The sequence below is a fragment of the Homarus americanus genome, unplaced genomic scaffold (genome assembly GCF_018991925.1).
Source record: "Homarus americanus isolate GMGI-L3 unplaced genomic scaffold, GMGI_Hamer_2.0 scaffold31656, whole genome shotgun sequence".
Lineage (NCBI taxonomy): Eukaryota > Metazoa > Arthropoda > Malacostraca > Decapoda > Nephropidae > Homarus > Homarus americanus.
In genome coordinates, this window is record NW_024711288.1 from 15,001 (window position 1) to 30,000 (window position 15,000).

The 15,000-nt window shown below is 46.9% G+C and overlaps 2 protein-coding genes across 2 annotated transcripts in view; both read right to left on the reverse strand.

The window, feature by feature from the left end:
* LOC121863434 overlaps positions 1 to 5,057 on the reverse strand; it is a 5,828-nt gene extending 771 nt beyond the window's left edge. Inside the window, exons 1-3 of the mRNA XM_042362133.1 lie at positions 4,567 to 5,057; positions 851 to 1,476; positions 222 to 582 (exon numbers count right to left, since the gene is read on the reverse strand). Coding sequence (XP_042218067.1) covers positions 222 to 582; positions 851 to 1,476; positions 4,567 to 4,872 — 1,293 coding nt within the window. The 5' untranslated portion in view covers positions 4,873 to 5,057. The remainder of the gene's footprint in view (positions 1 to 221; positions 583 to 850; positions 1,477 to 4,566) is intronic.
* A 786-nt stretch (positions 5,058 to 5,843) lies between these two features.
* The window catches only part of LOC121863520 (putative uncharacterized protein YHR217C), an 18,709-nt gene continuing 9,552 nt past the window's right edge, over positions 5,844 to 15,000 (reverse strand). The window contains exons 3-4 of the mRNA XM_042362242.1: positions 6,854 to 6,963; positions 5,844 to 5,961 (exon numbers count right to left, since the gene is read on the reverse strand). Coding sequence (XP_042218176.1) covers positions 6,959 to 6,963 — 5 coding nt within the window. The 3' untranslated portion in view covers positions 5,844 to 5,961; positions 6,854 to 6,958. The remainder of the gene's footprint in view (positions 5,962 to 6,853; positions 6,964 to 15,000) is intronic.

Consider the following 15,000-nt stretch of genomic DNA (forward strand, 5'->3'; position numbering starts at 1 on the left):
TAATAAAAAATAATAATAATAATAATAATAATAATAATAATTTTAATAAACACAGAAATTTTCACACTAATAAAATAAATTAACCTTTATATTTATACTATGACTAATACGATGATTAACATGAGTGATATTATTGTCACAGGGTTGAAGTTATCACCTAAGCCAGAGCCAGCGTCCGGACACAGGCTCACACCTCACATATAGGTGGTCGTACTACCCACCTTACTACGGTAGTCGTTGCCAAGGCCAGGGCCAGAACCACCACGACTTCTCACACTCCCAGACGACTGAAGATGGGTCGTGGCTTCCGTCGACGACACACTGGCATCCTCTTCCCTTTCTCCTCTCAGCGCTCCAGTACGACTCCCTGTCACACGACCCCGGAGGCTGGAGGTCGTGGGTACTCCCGGTACAGGTGCCTTCTCTCTGCTGGCCACACCCTGTAGGCGACGCAGCAGATTGGAGGATTGTCTCACGGGCACGGAGGTCAGGTCACGGTTGGAGGAGGTCACCGGGTCAGGTTCGGGTCTGGCTGGCGGCTCGAAGGTGGCGAAGCAGTCGAGTACAAGTTGTTCCTGGAGCCTGTGGGGGGGTAGTGGAGGGTGTTAGTTAGGCCCCTGTGCTAATAGGCCCTGTCCTAATAGACCCCTGTCCTAATAGGCCCCTGCCCTAATAGGCCCTTGTCCTAATAGACCCCCATCCTAATAGACCCCCATCCTAATAGACCCCTGTCCTAATAGACTTCTGTTTTAATTGGCACCTGTTTTAATATGTGAATGGAAAGACGAGAGAGAGAGAGAGAGAGAGAGAGAGAGAGAGAGAGAGAGAGAGAGAGAGAGAGAGAGCTTACCTTACTAGCGCTGGCTGTAGGTCGAGCGCTCGGTTGCCCACACTGTTAGGTCGAGATATTGGCGCACCAAACTCCAGCAGGTCGAGTACACTCTCCCAGGCGACGTTCATCTGACAGGCGGCCACATGGAGGGGAGTGTTACCTAGTGCGTCTGTGGCTGCCGACGCCGCACCGTACTTGAGCAACAGGTAAGTGATGGCTGAGTTACCCCTCGCAGCTGCCAGGAACAACACAGGTAAGGTGTACAGGTAATCCCGCGTGTACAGGTCAGCAAAGGTCAACCTAGCACCTTCAGCACTGGTGTAAGTCACTAGTCTCTCCCTCGGCACGTCCGGGTTCAGCACTAGGAACCTTGTCGAAGCTGGATCACTCACTCCACCGATCATAGAGTGGGTGGTGCCTCCTCGGGTGGCATTAGTGCCCCGCCCCGCGCCCCCCTGGGTGGCTGGGTGGGCAGGGTTGGCGTCCCAGGTACAGGGGTGGACGTCGGAGAAGGTGAAGTAGCGAGGCTCCGAGCGGTCCCTCTCCCCTCGGGGCTCTGTCAGACGTGTCGTGTTGTTCTCTGTGGAGATGACCGGCCGAGGCACCACTAGCCACGACGCCGACCCGGGCATGGAGAGCCGTACCTGTTGTGTCACAAGTTAATACTGTACTACACACTCCCCACACAACATAAGAATGGAGGAAACAGCAGCGGGTTTATACTGGTCAGTCCCGTTTACACCCAACCTCTATCGCTCATATATCCATCCAGCCTCTGTTTGAAGCTATCCAGCGTATTAGAGTTAATGATGATGTTTGGTAACTTGTTCCACTCATCCACTACTCTATTTCCAAACCAGTGTTTACCTACCTCGCGCCTAAATCTAAATTTGTCTAATTTAAAACCATTGTTACGAGTTCGCTCCTGGTTGGATAGTTTGAGTACCATTGTAATGTCACCTTTGTTTAGCCCTGACTTCCATTTATACACCTCTATCATATGGCCCCTCACTCTACGTCTCTCGAGGGAGTGCAAATTAAGATGCCTTAACCTGTCTCTGTACTCAAGGTTCTAATGCCCGGGATTAGTCTTGTCATTCTCCTCTGAATTCTTCCCAAGGATTCTATATCCATTCTGTAATACGGTGACCAGAACTGAACTGCGTAATACAAGTGAGGTCTAACAAGCGCAGGATATAGTTTTAGGATGACCTCGCTAGTCTTGTAACTAACACTGACCTGGTAATACAAGTGAGGTCTAACAAGGCAAGATATAGTTTAGATGACCTCGCTGTCTTGTAACTAACACTGACCTGGTAATACAAGTGAGGTCTAACAAGCGCAGGATATAGTTTTAGGATGACCTCGTCTGTAACTAACACTCCTTTGTATGAACCAAGTACTTATTAGCCTTGTTACGAGCAAAACACATTGTTTACTTGGCTTAAGATTCCTGCTTATCATTACTCCTAAATCTTTTCACAGTCGGATTTCTGTATAACATCGTTGTTCATCTGGTTTCTGGTTTCCCTGTTTACATCTCCTATACTGAGTAATCTTTACATTTTTTGTCCACATTAAATATCATCTGCCATTTTTCACACCATTCGATTTTTTTAGACTGTAGTTTTGCGGAGCTCTCGTCAGATTTAATTATACGTCCTATTTTAGTGTCATCAGCAAATTTACTTATGTTGCTGTTCACACCAATGGGACTTAGTGCCGTTAATGCTTACTCGCTGTTTCCTGTCCTGTAACCACGCCTTAATCCATTTTAGAATATCTCCTCCAAACCCATGAGCCTCCACTTTTTGTATTAGTCTTTCGTGGGGGACTCTGTCGAAGGCTTTGCTAAAGTCGAGATATACCACATCATAATTGCGCCCCTCGTCCACTGATCCGAAACAGATGAAAAGAATGTTAATAGATTAGTTAGGCATGAACGTCCACTTGTGAAGCCATGTTGGGAATCATTGATCAACTTAATAATGATAATAATAATAATTAACGGTTTATTGAAAGAGCTTGGCAGCCAGAAGGCTGAAAATATACAGTTACATATTTGGGGAATGGGTTTCGAATTACAAATAATATACAAGTAACATAAGTGACACAAATAAGACATATAATAACTAGATGGGGAAAAGCTCAAACTACAGTTCATTTCAACATAGTGACAGTGAGGGTAGTGTTTACTGGGAGTGAATACTGATTTATTACATGTTATTGATAATTTTTTGTGCTTCTCCAGGTGATTTTGAGTAGAGTTTGAAATGATTGCTTCTAGTTTTGCCTACAACTGATATTAGACTGATTGGGCGTAGTTAGAGATAGTGATCTATCTCCTTCTTGAAAATCGGTATAACATTCGCTATCCTCCAGGATTCTGGTACTACACCTGTTTTTAAGGACATGTTAAACAACTTTTACTGAGGCATACTAAGCTCTTCTTACATTCCTTTAATACTCTGGCAAATATCTCATCGGGACCAGGTGACTTATTAGGCTTTAGTTTGTCTATTTGTTTACTAACATCGTTACTAGTCACTACTATCTCGCTAATTTGTTTCTTCATATCTCTGTATAGAGTCGGTGCCTCGGGTATCATGTTTAAATTCTCGGTGGTGAAAACTGTTGAAAAATATTTATTCAGATTATTGCTCATTTCTCCTTCGTTATCAGTTAGCTCGCCGGTATCTGACTGTATTGGTCCAATCTTTTCTCGTGTTTTAGTTTGATACATTTGATAGAATCCCTTGGGGTTTGCCTTCGCCTCCCTTGCTACCTTCAGTTCATTATTTCTCTCGGTCTTAACCCTACCGGCCAATACCTTATAATGATCACGGAGGTAAACTTCACCCCGATTTATTCTCCTACCTATAGCCTTCCTTTGTCCTATAATATACCTTAAATAATTATCTACCCATTTAAGGTCATTGTTGTTTGACCTGAGTTATCTGTATGGCATGTTCTGCCTTTGTGCTTTAAGTAACTCATTATTTATATGTCTGTGGAATTCTTTCAACCTCAGACCTCGTGATCAGGTCATCCTCAACCATCATATTTTGTGAGGTTATCTTTGTCAGGTCTCCAGGCAAGTGAGGTCTCTCTCTGTGGGTACATTGTGTGAGGTCATGCAGTTCACCCCCAAACGAGATACCCCTTCTCTCAACTGCCTTTTCAACCTATCAAAGTTTGCCCTTCTGAAATCTAAGACTTTAATGGAATTTTTCCTAATGACAGCCATTAAATTCTAATTTAAATCTTACTTCTTTGTGATCGCTGTTCGCTAGTTCGTTCCCTACTTATCATTACTCACAGTCGGATTTCTCTATAAATTCGTTGCTCATCTGATATTTGGTTTCTCTGTTTACATCTGCCAATTTTTAGACCATTCGAAAAATGTAGTTTTGCGGAGTCCTCACCAGATTTAATTACACGCCCTATTTTAGTGTCATCAGAAAATTTACTTATGTGGTTATGTATGCCGATATCACACACACACACACACACACACACACACACACACACACACACACACACACACTGTATTATGCAACATTATTCAGTATTCTGGTCATACACACAATACATTGGCGTGCTAATAGTTCCCCCAGAGAAAGTTGTACAAAGTGTGACGTTTCAAAACACCCGGGAGAAAGTTTGGTTAATTTACCCAATATTAACCCTGAAAAAATATACAAACAGAGGGGGTCAGACCTGCCTTGACCTACCTGTTGACTATCGAGGGAGAATGACCTCTGGCGTTGGAAGGTGACCTCGCTGGACTTGACCACGGCTGAGTGTCTCCTCTTATAGGCTGGCTTGTCCCTGGTAGCGGCGGCGTTGTCAGTCACGCCTGGCACCCAAGACACCCTCCTAGTGGATGTCTCCTTCCTCGCCTCCTTCATCTTCTCATCCTTGTCGCGTTGTTCCCTCAAGATGTCCCTCCTGGAGTCGTCCTTGATGATGCTTCTGCTCTCTACTCCTCCAGGTGATCTGTTCCTCTCTCTGGCCTTCTCCTGGCCACTCCTCAACATGGCCTCACCCGCTAACACTACCCGACTCTTATCTTCACTATTATTGGCCCCGTTTTGGAAAGTTTTGGCAGCCTGTTTAACTGTTTCTTGTTGTTGTCTGTTCTAACATCTAAGTTGAAGTCAAGTCTGTTGTCTCGCTTACCAGACACCTCCTCCCCCACACCACTACTCAACCCGCCGCCGCCGCCAATGTGACCAGCACTGAAGCCGCCGCCGCCGCCAATGTGACCAGCACTGAAGCCGCCGCCGCCGCCGTGACCAGCACTAAAGCCGCCGCCGCCAACATGACCAGCACTAAAGCCGCCGCCAACATGACCAGAACTAAAGCTGCCGCCAACATAACCAGTACTAAGGCCGCCGCCAACATGACCAGCACTGAAGCCGCCGCTGGCTGTCCTGGAGGGTTCTGGAGTGCGTGACGAGACACGAACTTTGTTCCTCTCCTCCTCCCCGACCGTCACGCCCTGCTGCAGTACCAGCTGCTGCTGTGCTTGCTGTATCTGTAGTATTTGCTGCCGCTGGAAAGACTGAGGCCGGAGCCGCACCTCGGGGTCACAGTAGGGGACGGGCGGGGGCACAAAGTTTAGCGGGGAGGCGGCTCTTGGTGACGGGGCCCTCGGGCCACGGTCACCTCCTGCCAGAGGAGATGAAGGGCGAGAACAGAAGGATCGTGGAGAACCTGAACGAGGAGAACACCTGGGAGAACCTCGGGGGGAGGCCCTGGGGGAGACCCTGGGGGAGACCCTGGGGGAGCCTCTAGGAGACGCCCTGGGTGACGCTCTGGGAGACGCCCTTGGTGAGCAGCGGGTGAGGGATCCCATGAAAGGGCTGTGAGCTGTGTTGAGGCTCCTCCTGTCCACACTGAGCACACTGGTGGGTGACCCGCAGGGACAGCCGTGCAGGCACAGACCCCCCATCCTCACCCACCACCTACCCAGGTTGACCAGTCCCACGGTTGGCTCACGCCGTGTGGAGGAGAGCCTCACGTCCGCTGCCCCGTAGTCGACGGCCAGATGGAGGGCGTTGGTGAAGACTCCCGGCACCAAGGTGTCCGTGTTGTCACTGCTGCCCTCACTATGGTGGTCTCACCTCAGGGAGATAAAGCAGGTCAGGGTGATTAAGTAGGTCAGGGTGATTAAGTAGGTCAGGGTGATAAAGTAGGTCAGGGTGATAAAATGGAGTCAGGGTGATAAAGTAGGTCAGGGTGATTAAGTAGGTCAGGGTGATAAAGTGGGTCAGGAGTTAAAATGGGTCAGGAGATAAAGTAGGTCAGGGAGTTAAAGCAGGTCAGGTGATTAAGTAGGTCAGGGTGATAAAGTAGGTCAGGGAGTTAAAGTAGGTCAGGAGATAAAGTAGGTCAGGAGTTAAAGCAGGTCAGAGGTGATTACAATGGTCAGGGTGATAAGTAGGTCAGGGAGTTAGTGGGTCAGGGAGATAAAGCAGTCAGAGGTCAAAAAGGTCGGGTGATTAAGTAGGTCAGGGTGATAAAGTAGGTCAGGGTGTTCGTGGTACTGAAGACTGACCCACAGTAGTATTCTCGTGGTTGTGAACCAACAATGACCCATGGTGGTGTTCGTGGTACTGAACCAACACTGACCCATGGTGGTGTTCCGTGGTACTGAACCAACACTGACCCATGGTGGTGTTCATGGTACTGAACAACACTGACCCATGGTGGTGTTCGTGGTACTGAACCAACACTGACCCATGGTGGTGTTCGTGGTACTGAACCAACACTGACCCATGGTGAGTGTTCGTGCTGAACAACACTGACCCATGGTGGTTTTCAGTGGTACTGAACCAACACAGGTGTGTCAATGACCCATGGTGGTGTTCGTGGTACTGAACCAACACTGACCCATGGTGGTGTGTTTGACCCATGGTGGTGTTCGTAGTACTGAACCAACACTGACCCATGGTGGTGTTGGTGGTACTGACCCATGGTGGTGGTGTTGGTGGTAGTGAAGCAACATGGACTCACCTGTCTAGCAGTGTCTGGGACTTCCTCAGGAGGATCTCCACGTCCTGGGAGACACACCGGCTGCCTGTGTCACACGAGGACTTGTCTAAGATGCTCCCGTGCAGGTCAATCTGTGGCCGAGAGAGTGGGTGGTGAGTGGGAGAGAGTGGGCGGTAGTGGAAGTGGGCGTGAGTGGGAGAGTGGGCAGTGAGTGGGAGAGTGGGTGGTGAGGGCCATGGTGGGAGAGTGGGTGGTGAGTGGGAGAGTGGGCGGTGGTGGGGTGGAGTGGGTGGTGAGTGGGAGAGTGGGCAGTGAGAGTGGGCAGTGAGTGGCCTGAGTGGGAGAGTGGGTGGTGGTGGGAGTGGGTGGTGGAGTGGGAGTGGGTGGTGAGTGGGAGAGTGGGCAGTGGTGGGGTGGGTGGGTGGTGAGTGGGAGAGTGGGCGGTGAGTGGGAGAGTGGGCGGTGAGTGGGAGAGTGGGTGGTGAGTGGGAGAGTGGGTGGTGAGTGGGAGAGGTGGGTGGTGAGTGGGAGAGTGGGTGGTGAGTGGGGTGCAGTGAGTGGGAGAGTGGGCGGTGAGTGGGGAGTGGGTGTTGGTGGCCTGATGAGTGGGAGAGTGGGTGTGAGTGGGGGGTGGAGTGGGTGGTGAGTGGCCTGATGGGTGGGGAGAGTGGGGGGTGAGTGGTAGAGTGGGCGGTGAGTGGCCTGAGTGGGAGGTGGGTGGTGAATGGCCTGATGGTGGGGGTGGGTGGTGAGTGGCTGAAGAGTGGGAGAGTCGGTGGTGAGTGGCCTGGTGGGAGGTGGGTGGTGAATGGCCTGATGGTGGGAGAGAGTGGGTGGTGAATGGCCTGATGGTGGGAGAGTGGGTGGTGAATGGCCTGATGGTGGTGGGAGAGGGGTGGTGAGTGGCCTGGTGGGAAGTGGGTGGGGAATGGCCTGAGTGGGAGAGTGGGTGGTGAATGGCCTGATGAATGGGAGTGGGTGGTGGTGACCTGATGGTGGGAGAGTGGCTGGTGAGTGGCCTGATGGGTGGGAAAGTGGGTGAGGTGGTGGCCTGGTGAGTGCGAATGGGTGGTGAGGGCCTAATGAGTTGGAGAGAGTGGCTGGTGAGTGGCCTGATGGTGGGGAAGAGTGGGTGTGGGGTGGGCTGATGAGTGGGAGAGAGTGGGTGGTGAGTGGCCTGATGGTGGGAAAGTGGGTGGTGAGTGGCGTGGTGGGTGGCCTGATGGTGGGGTGGGTGGTGAGTGTGCTGATGGTGGAGTGGGTGGTGAGTGGCCTGATGGTGGGAAGTGGGTGGTGAGTGGCCTGATGGTGGGGAGAGTGGTGTGGTGGCCTGATGGGGAGAGTGGGTGCTGGTGGCTGATGAGGAAAGAGTGGGTGGTGGTGGCCTGAAGAGTGGGGAAAAGTGGGTGGTGGTGGCCAGATGGTGGGGAAGAGTGGGCGGTGGTGAAAGTGGGCAGTGGTGGGGTGATGTTGGTGGATTGATAGTTGGTGGTGGTGGGGTGATGAGTGGGGCAGTACTGAAGGTGAGTGGGATAGTAATAAAATGGAGTAAGTTGTGTGATAGTAAGAGGGGGTAGGGTGACACACACACACACACACACACACACACACACACACACACACACACACACACACACACACACACACACACACACACACACACACACACACACACACATCAAGTAATCAAAAAAGTAAATCCTGACCACCAAGACGGCAACATCGTTTTTTGGACAATAAATAAAAATAAAAAAACACAATGGGAATATATTTTTGCAACAATAACAATAACAATCAATAACTATCAGTAATTGGCCTCCTTTTCAATAACGAAAAAAATTAATTTATTTTCGGTCAGTCGTCACATTTTAAAATTATTTTTTAATTATTTTTTTTTCAATTATTTTGTTATTATTTTATATTCCCTTGTCCAGGTGCAGGAGGACGAGGGAGGGGAGAGCCTTTGAGTACAAAGGCGAGTATCAGACAGACAGACAGACAGACAGACAGACAGACAGAGATAGATGATAAACAGACAGACAGAGACAGACAGACAGACAGACAGACATGCAGACAGACAGAGATGAATAGATGAACAGACAGACAGACAGACAGAGATAGATAGATAAACAGCAGACAGACAGACAGACAGAGATAGATAGAATGAAGCAGACAGACAGACAAACAGAGATAAGATAGATGAACAGACAGACGAAGCAGACAGAGATAGATAGATGAACAGACAGACAGACAGACAGACAGAGATAGATAGATGAACAGACAGACAGACAGACAGAGATAGATAGATGAACAGACAGACAGAACAGACAGACAGAATAGATAGATGAACAGACAGACAGACAGACAGACAGAGATAGATAGATGAACAGACAGACAGACAGACAGAGATAGATAGATGAACAGACAGACAGACCAGAGATAGATAGATGAACAGACAGACAGACAGACCAGAGATAGATAGATGAACAGACAGACAGACAGACAGACAGAGATAGATAGATGAACAGACAGACAGACAGACAGAGATAGATAGATGAACAGACAGACAGACAGACGGACAGAGATAGATAGATGAACAGACAGACAGACAGACAGAGATAGATAGATGAACAGACAGACAGACAGACAGAGATAGATAGATGAACAGACAGACAGACAGACAGACAGAGATAGACAAGATGAACAGACAGACAGACAGACAGAGACAGATAGATGAACAGACAGACAGACAGACAGAGATAGATAGATGAACAGACAGACAGGCGAAGACAGACATGCAGACAGACAGAGATAGATAGATGAACAAGACAGAAGACAGACAGATAGATAGATGAACAAGACAGACAGACAGAGATAGATAGATGAACAGACAGACAGACAGACAGACAGAGATAGATAGATGAACAACAGACAGACAGACAGACAGAGATAGATAGATGAACAGACAGACAGACAGAGATAGATAGATGAACAGAAAGACAGACAGACAGAGATAGATAGATGAACAGACAGACAGAGACAGACAGACAGAGATAGATAGATGAACAGACAGACAGACAGACAGACAGATAAGAAAAACAGACAGACAGACAGACAGAGATAGATAGATGAACAGACAGACAGACAGAGATGAATGAACAGACAGACAGACAGACAGACAGAGATAGATAGATGAACAGACAGACAGACAGACAGAGATAGATAGATGAACAGACAGACAGACAGAGATAGATAGATGAACAGACAGACAGACAGACAGACAGAGATAGATAGATGAACAGACAGACAGACAGACAGACAGAGATAGATAGATGAACAGACAGACAGACAGACAGACAGAGATAGATAGATGAACAGACAGACAGACAGACAGAGATAGATAGATGAACAGACAGACAGACAGAGATAATGATAAACAGACAGACGAGACAGAGATAGATAGATGAACAGACAGACGAACAGACAGACAGAGATAGATAGATGAACAGACAGACAGACAGGATAGATAGATAAACAGACAGACAGACAGACAGACAGAGATAGATAGATGAACAGACAGACAGACAGACAGACAGAATGAATGAATGAACAGACAGACAGACAGAGATAGATAGATAAACAAACAGACAGACAGACAGAGATAGATAGATGAACAGACAGACAGACAGAGATAGATAGATAAACAGACAGACAGACAGACAGACAGAGATAGATGAATGAAACAGACAGACAGACAGACAGAGATAGATAGATGAACAGACAGACAGACAGAGATAGATAGATAAACGACAGACAGAGACAGACATGCAGACAGACAGACATGCAGACAGACAGACAGACAGACAGACAGACAGACAGACAGACAGACAAGAGATAGATAGATAAACAGACAGACAGAGACAGACAGACAGACAGACATGCAGACAGACGAACATGCAGATGACAAGACAGACAGACAGAGATAGATAGATGAACAGACAGACGACAGACAGACATGCAGACAGACAGAGAGATAGATAGATGAACAGACAGACAGACAGACAGGGATAGATAGATGAACAGACAGACAGACAGACAGACATACAGAACGACATGCAGACAGACAAAGACAGACAGACAGACAGACAGACAGAGATAGATAGATAAACAGACAGACAGACAGACAGACATGCAGACAGACAGACATGCAGACAAGACAGACAGACAGACAGACAGACAGAATGAATAGATAAACAGACGAACACAGAGACAGACAGACAGACAGACATGCAGACAGACAGACAGAAAGGCAGACAGAGATGAATGAATAAACGAACGACAGACAGACAGACATGCAGACAGACAAGATAGATAGATGAACGAACAGACAGACAGACAGAGATAGATAGATGAACAGACAGACAGACAGACAGAGATAGATAGATGAACAGACAGACAGACAGACAGCAGACATGCAGACAGACGAAGAGATAGATAGATGAACAGACAGACAGACAGACAGAGATAGATAGATAAATAAACAGACAGAGATAGATAGATGAACAGACAGACAGACAGAGATAGATAGATGAACAGACAGACAGACAGACAGAGATAGATAGATGAACAGACAGACAGACAGAGATAGATAGATGAACAGACAGACAGACAGACAGAGATAGATAGATGAACAGACAGACAGACAGAGATAGATAGATAAACAGACAGACAGACAGACAGAGATAGATAGATGAACAGACAGACAGACAGAATGAGATAGATGAACAGACAGACAGACAGACAGAATAGATGGATGGATAAACAGACAGACAGACAGACAGACAGAGAGATAGATAGATAGATAAACAGACAGACAGACAAACAGAATGATAGATGAACAGACAGACAGACAGAGATAGATAGATAAACAGACAGACAGACGAGAGAGAGATAGGATAAACAGAGAGAATGATGATAAACAGACAGACAGACAGACTGCAGACAGACAGACAGACAGACAGAATAATAGATAAACAGACAGACAGACAGACAGACAGAGATAGATAGATAAACAGACAGACAGACAGACATGCAGACAAACAGACAGACAGACAGAGATAGATAGATAGATAAACAGACAGACAGATAAACAGAGATAGATAGATGAACAGACAGACAGACAGAGATAGATAGATAAACAGACAGACAGACAGAGAGATAGATAGATAAACAGACAGACAGACAGACAGACAGAGATAGATAGATAAACAGACAGACAGATAAACAGAGATAGATAGATGAACAGACAGACAGACAGAGATAGATGGATGAACAGACAGACAGACAGACAGAGATAGATGAATAAACAGACAGACAGACAGACAGACAGACAGAGAGATGATGATAAACAGACAGACAGACAGACAGACAGATAAACAGAGATAGATAGATGAACAGACAGACAGACAGAGATAGATAGATAAACAGACAGACAGACAGAGATAGATAGATAAACAGACAGACAGACAGACAGACAGAGATAGATAGATAAACAGACAGACAGACAGACAGACAGACAGACAGAGATAGATAGATAAACAGACAGACAGACAGACGAGAGATAGATAGATAAACAGACAGACAGACAGACTGCAGACAGACAGACAGACAGACAGAGATAGATAGATAGATAAACAGACAGACAGATAACAGAGATAGATAGATGAACAGACAGACAGACAGAGATAGATAGATAAACAGACAGACAGACAGGAATAGATAGATAAACAGACAGACAGACAGACAGACAGAGATAGAATAGATGAACAGACAGACAGACAGACATGCAGACAGACAGACAGACAGACAGAGATAGATAGATAGATAAACAGACAAGACAGATAAACGAAGATAGATAGATGAACAGACAGACAGACAGAGATAGATAGATAAACAGACAGACAGACAGAGATAGATAGATAAACAGACAGACAGACAGACAGACAGAGATAGATAGATGAACAGACAGACAGACAGACAGAGATAGATAGATGAACAGACAGACAGACAGAGATAGATAGATAAACAGACAGACAGACAGAATGAATAGATAAACAGACAGACAGACAGAGATAGATAGATAAACAGACAGATAAACAGAGATAGATAGATGAACAGACAGACAGACAGAGATAGATAGATAAACAGAACAGACAGACAGACAGACAGAGATAGATAGATAAACAGACAGACAGACAAGAGATAGATAGATAAACAGAGACAGAGACTGACAGACCCTCTGTGAATATAACATAACAAGTTCACGTTTCTCTCATTGAATTCTAGTAATGAAGTTCAGGCCAGGTGTGTGTGTGTGTGTGTGTGTGTGTGTGTGTGTGTGTGTGTGTGTGTGTGTGTGTGTGTGTGTGTGTGTGTGTGTGTGTGTGTGTGTGTGTGTGTGTGTGTGTGTGTGTGTGTGTCTGTATATGTCTATCTTCATACACAGATGACATACAAGACACGTATGTGCATATACAAACGGTAATACACACACACATATTGTACATACACACAGAAACACTAATACACACATATACATATACACACTAATAAACACATACATACATACATACATACATACATACTATATGCCAGACGCTCCTCCGGCTTGACACACCCAGTCTCCCCGCTCACCTACCAGCCTCTTAGTGGAATAATTTGAAGTCACAAAACGTCTGGACAAACCTAAGTTAAAAGTCTCCACCACCCCCATTGACTTACCAATGAAACTCTTCAAGGAGTTCTCCCCGGAGCTTGCTAAACCCCTCTGCTCCATCATCAATGCTTCTCTCAGTCAAGCCAGATGCCCAGCTGAGTGGAAGACCTCTTATGTGTCACCAGTGCCCAAGTCAACCAGCCCACAATCCTTAAATGAGCTGCGACCCATTGTCATCACCCCAATACCCAGCCCATTGTCATCACCCCAATACCCAGCCCATTGTCATCACCCCAATACCCAGCTTAATCTGTGAAAGTTTCGTGTTTGACTGGGCTTATGCTGATATGGCAATATGAAAACTTCCTCCACCACTCACTGTCTTGTCAGCTTTCTCGATTACATATACCGCCATCTCGAGAAACGAAAAACGTCTGTAGCTGTCGCCTTCATTGATTTCACTAAAGCATTCGACCTAGTCGACCACAATATAATCATCAACAAAGCTATTGACCTCGGGCTTCGGAGAGTCTTATACCATGGCTTACAGACTTCCTCATTGAAAGACACCAAGCCGTATGCTTCGAGGGGCTGTCTCACTTTCAGTCACTCACCTGTGGCGTCCCCAAGGCACCAAGATGGGACAATCTGCTTCTTATGCTCATCAATGATGCCCTAAGAGAAACCCTGCTCGCTGGAAATATGTCGACGACTCCACCATTGGGATCAGCGTCAACAATTCTGTCTCCCGACTATACCGCCCTTCAGGATATATTGAACAGTATCCAAAACTGGGCCACCAACAACCACGTCGCCATCAACCATACCAAGACCATGGTTATGCACATCAACCTCTCCTCCGACGTTGTCACCTCCTTCCATTACTCTAGGCCCCAACACACTCCCAGGTTGTAGACTCCACGAAGCTCCTCGGCGTCACCATAGACAACAAACTAATTGGAAACCACACGTCAATGAAGTTGTCAAATCCTCCAGTTTCCGTCTCCACCTCCTCCGCCGACTCAAGTCCCTCAGGTTCCTGCACACGAGCTCCTCAGTGTTTACTCAACATTCACACTTCCCAAGCTCACCTATACCTCCCCACCTGGTCTTCCTCCTAAATGCCACACAACGTAAACACCTAGAAAAAAGTGCAAAGAGGGCATGCAAGATTATTCTCTCCCCTTCCTACTCCACATATCAAGAAGCGCTCAACACACTGACCCTCTCGACTCTCACTGACCATCACCACGACCTCATCTGCAAATTTGGTGAGGAGCTTCTGCCATCCTCGACACCGGCTCCTACTACCACCCAAGATCCTCGTCCACGAATTGCTGTTCGACACCACAACCGCATCCAGCCCATACGAGCACGAACTGATCACTATAAGAACAGTCCCAACCATTGTAAAGTTATCAATAACTTGTACTCAACCAGTGTATTCACTCCC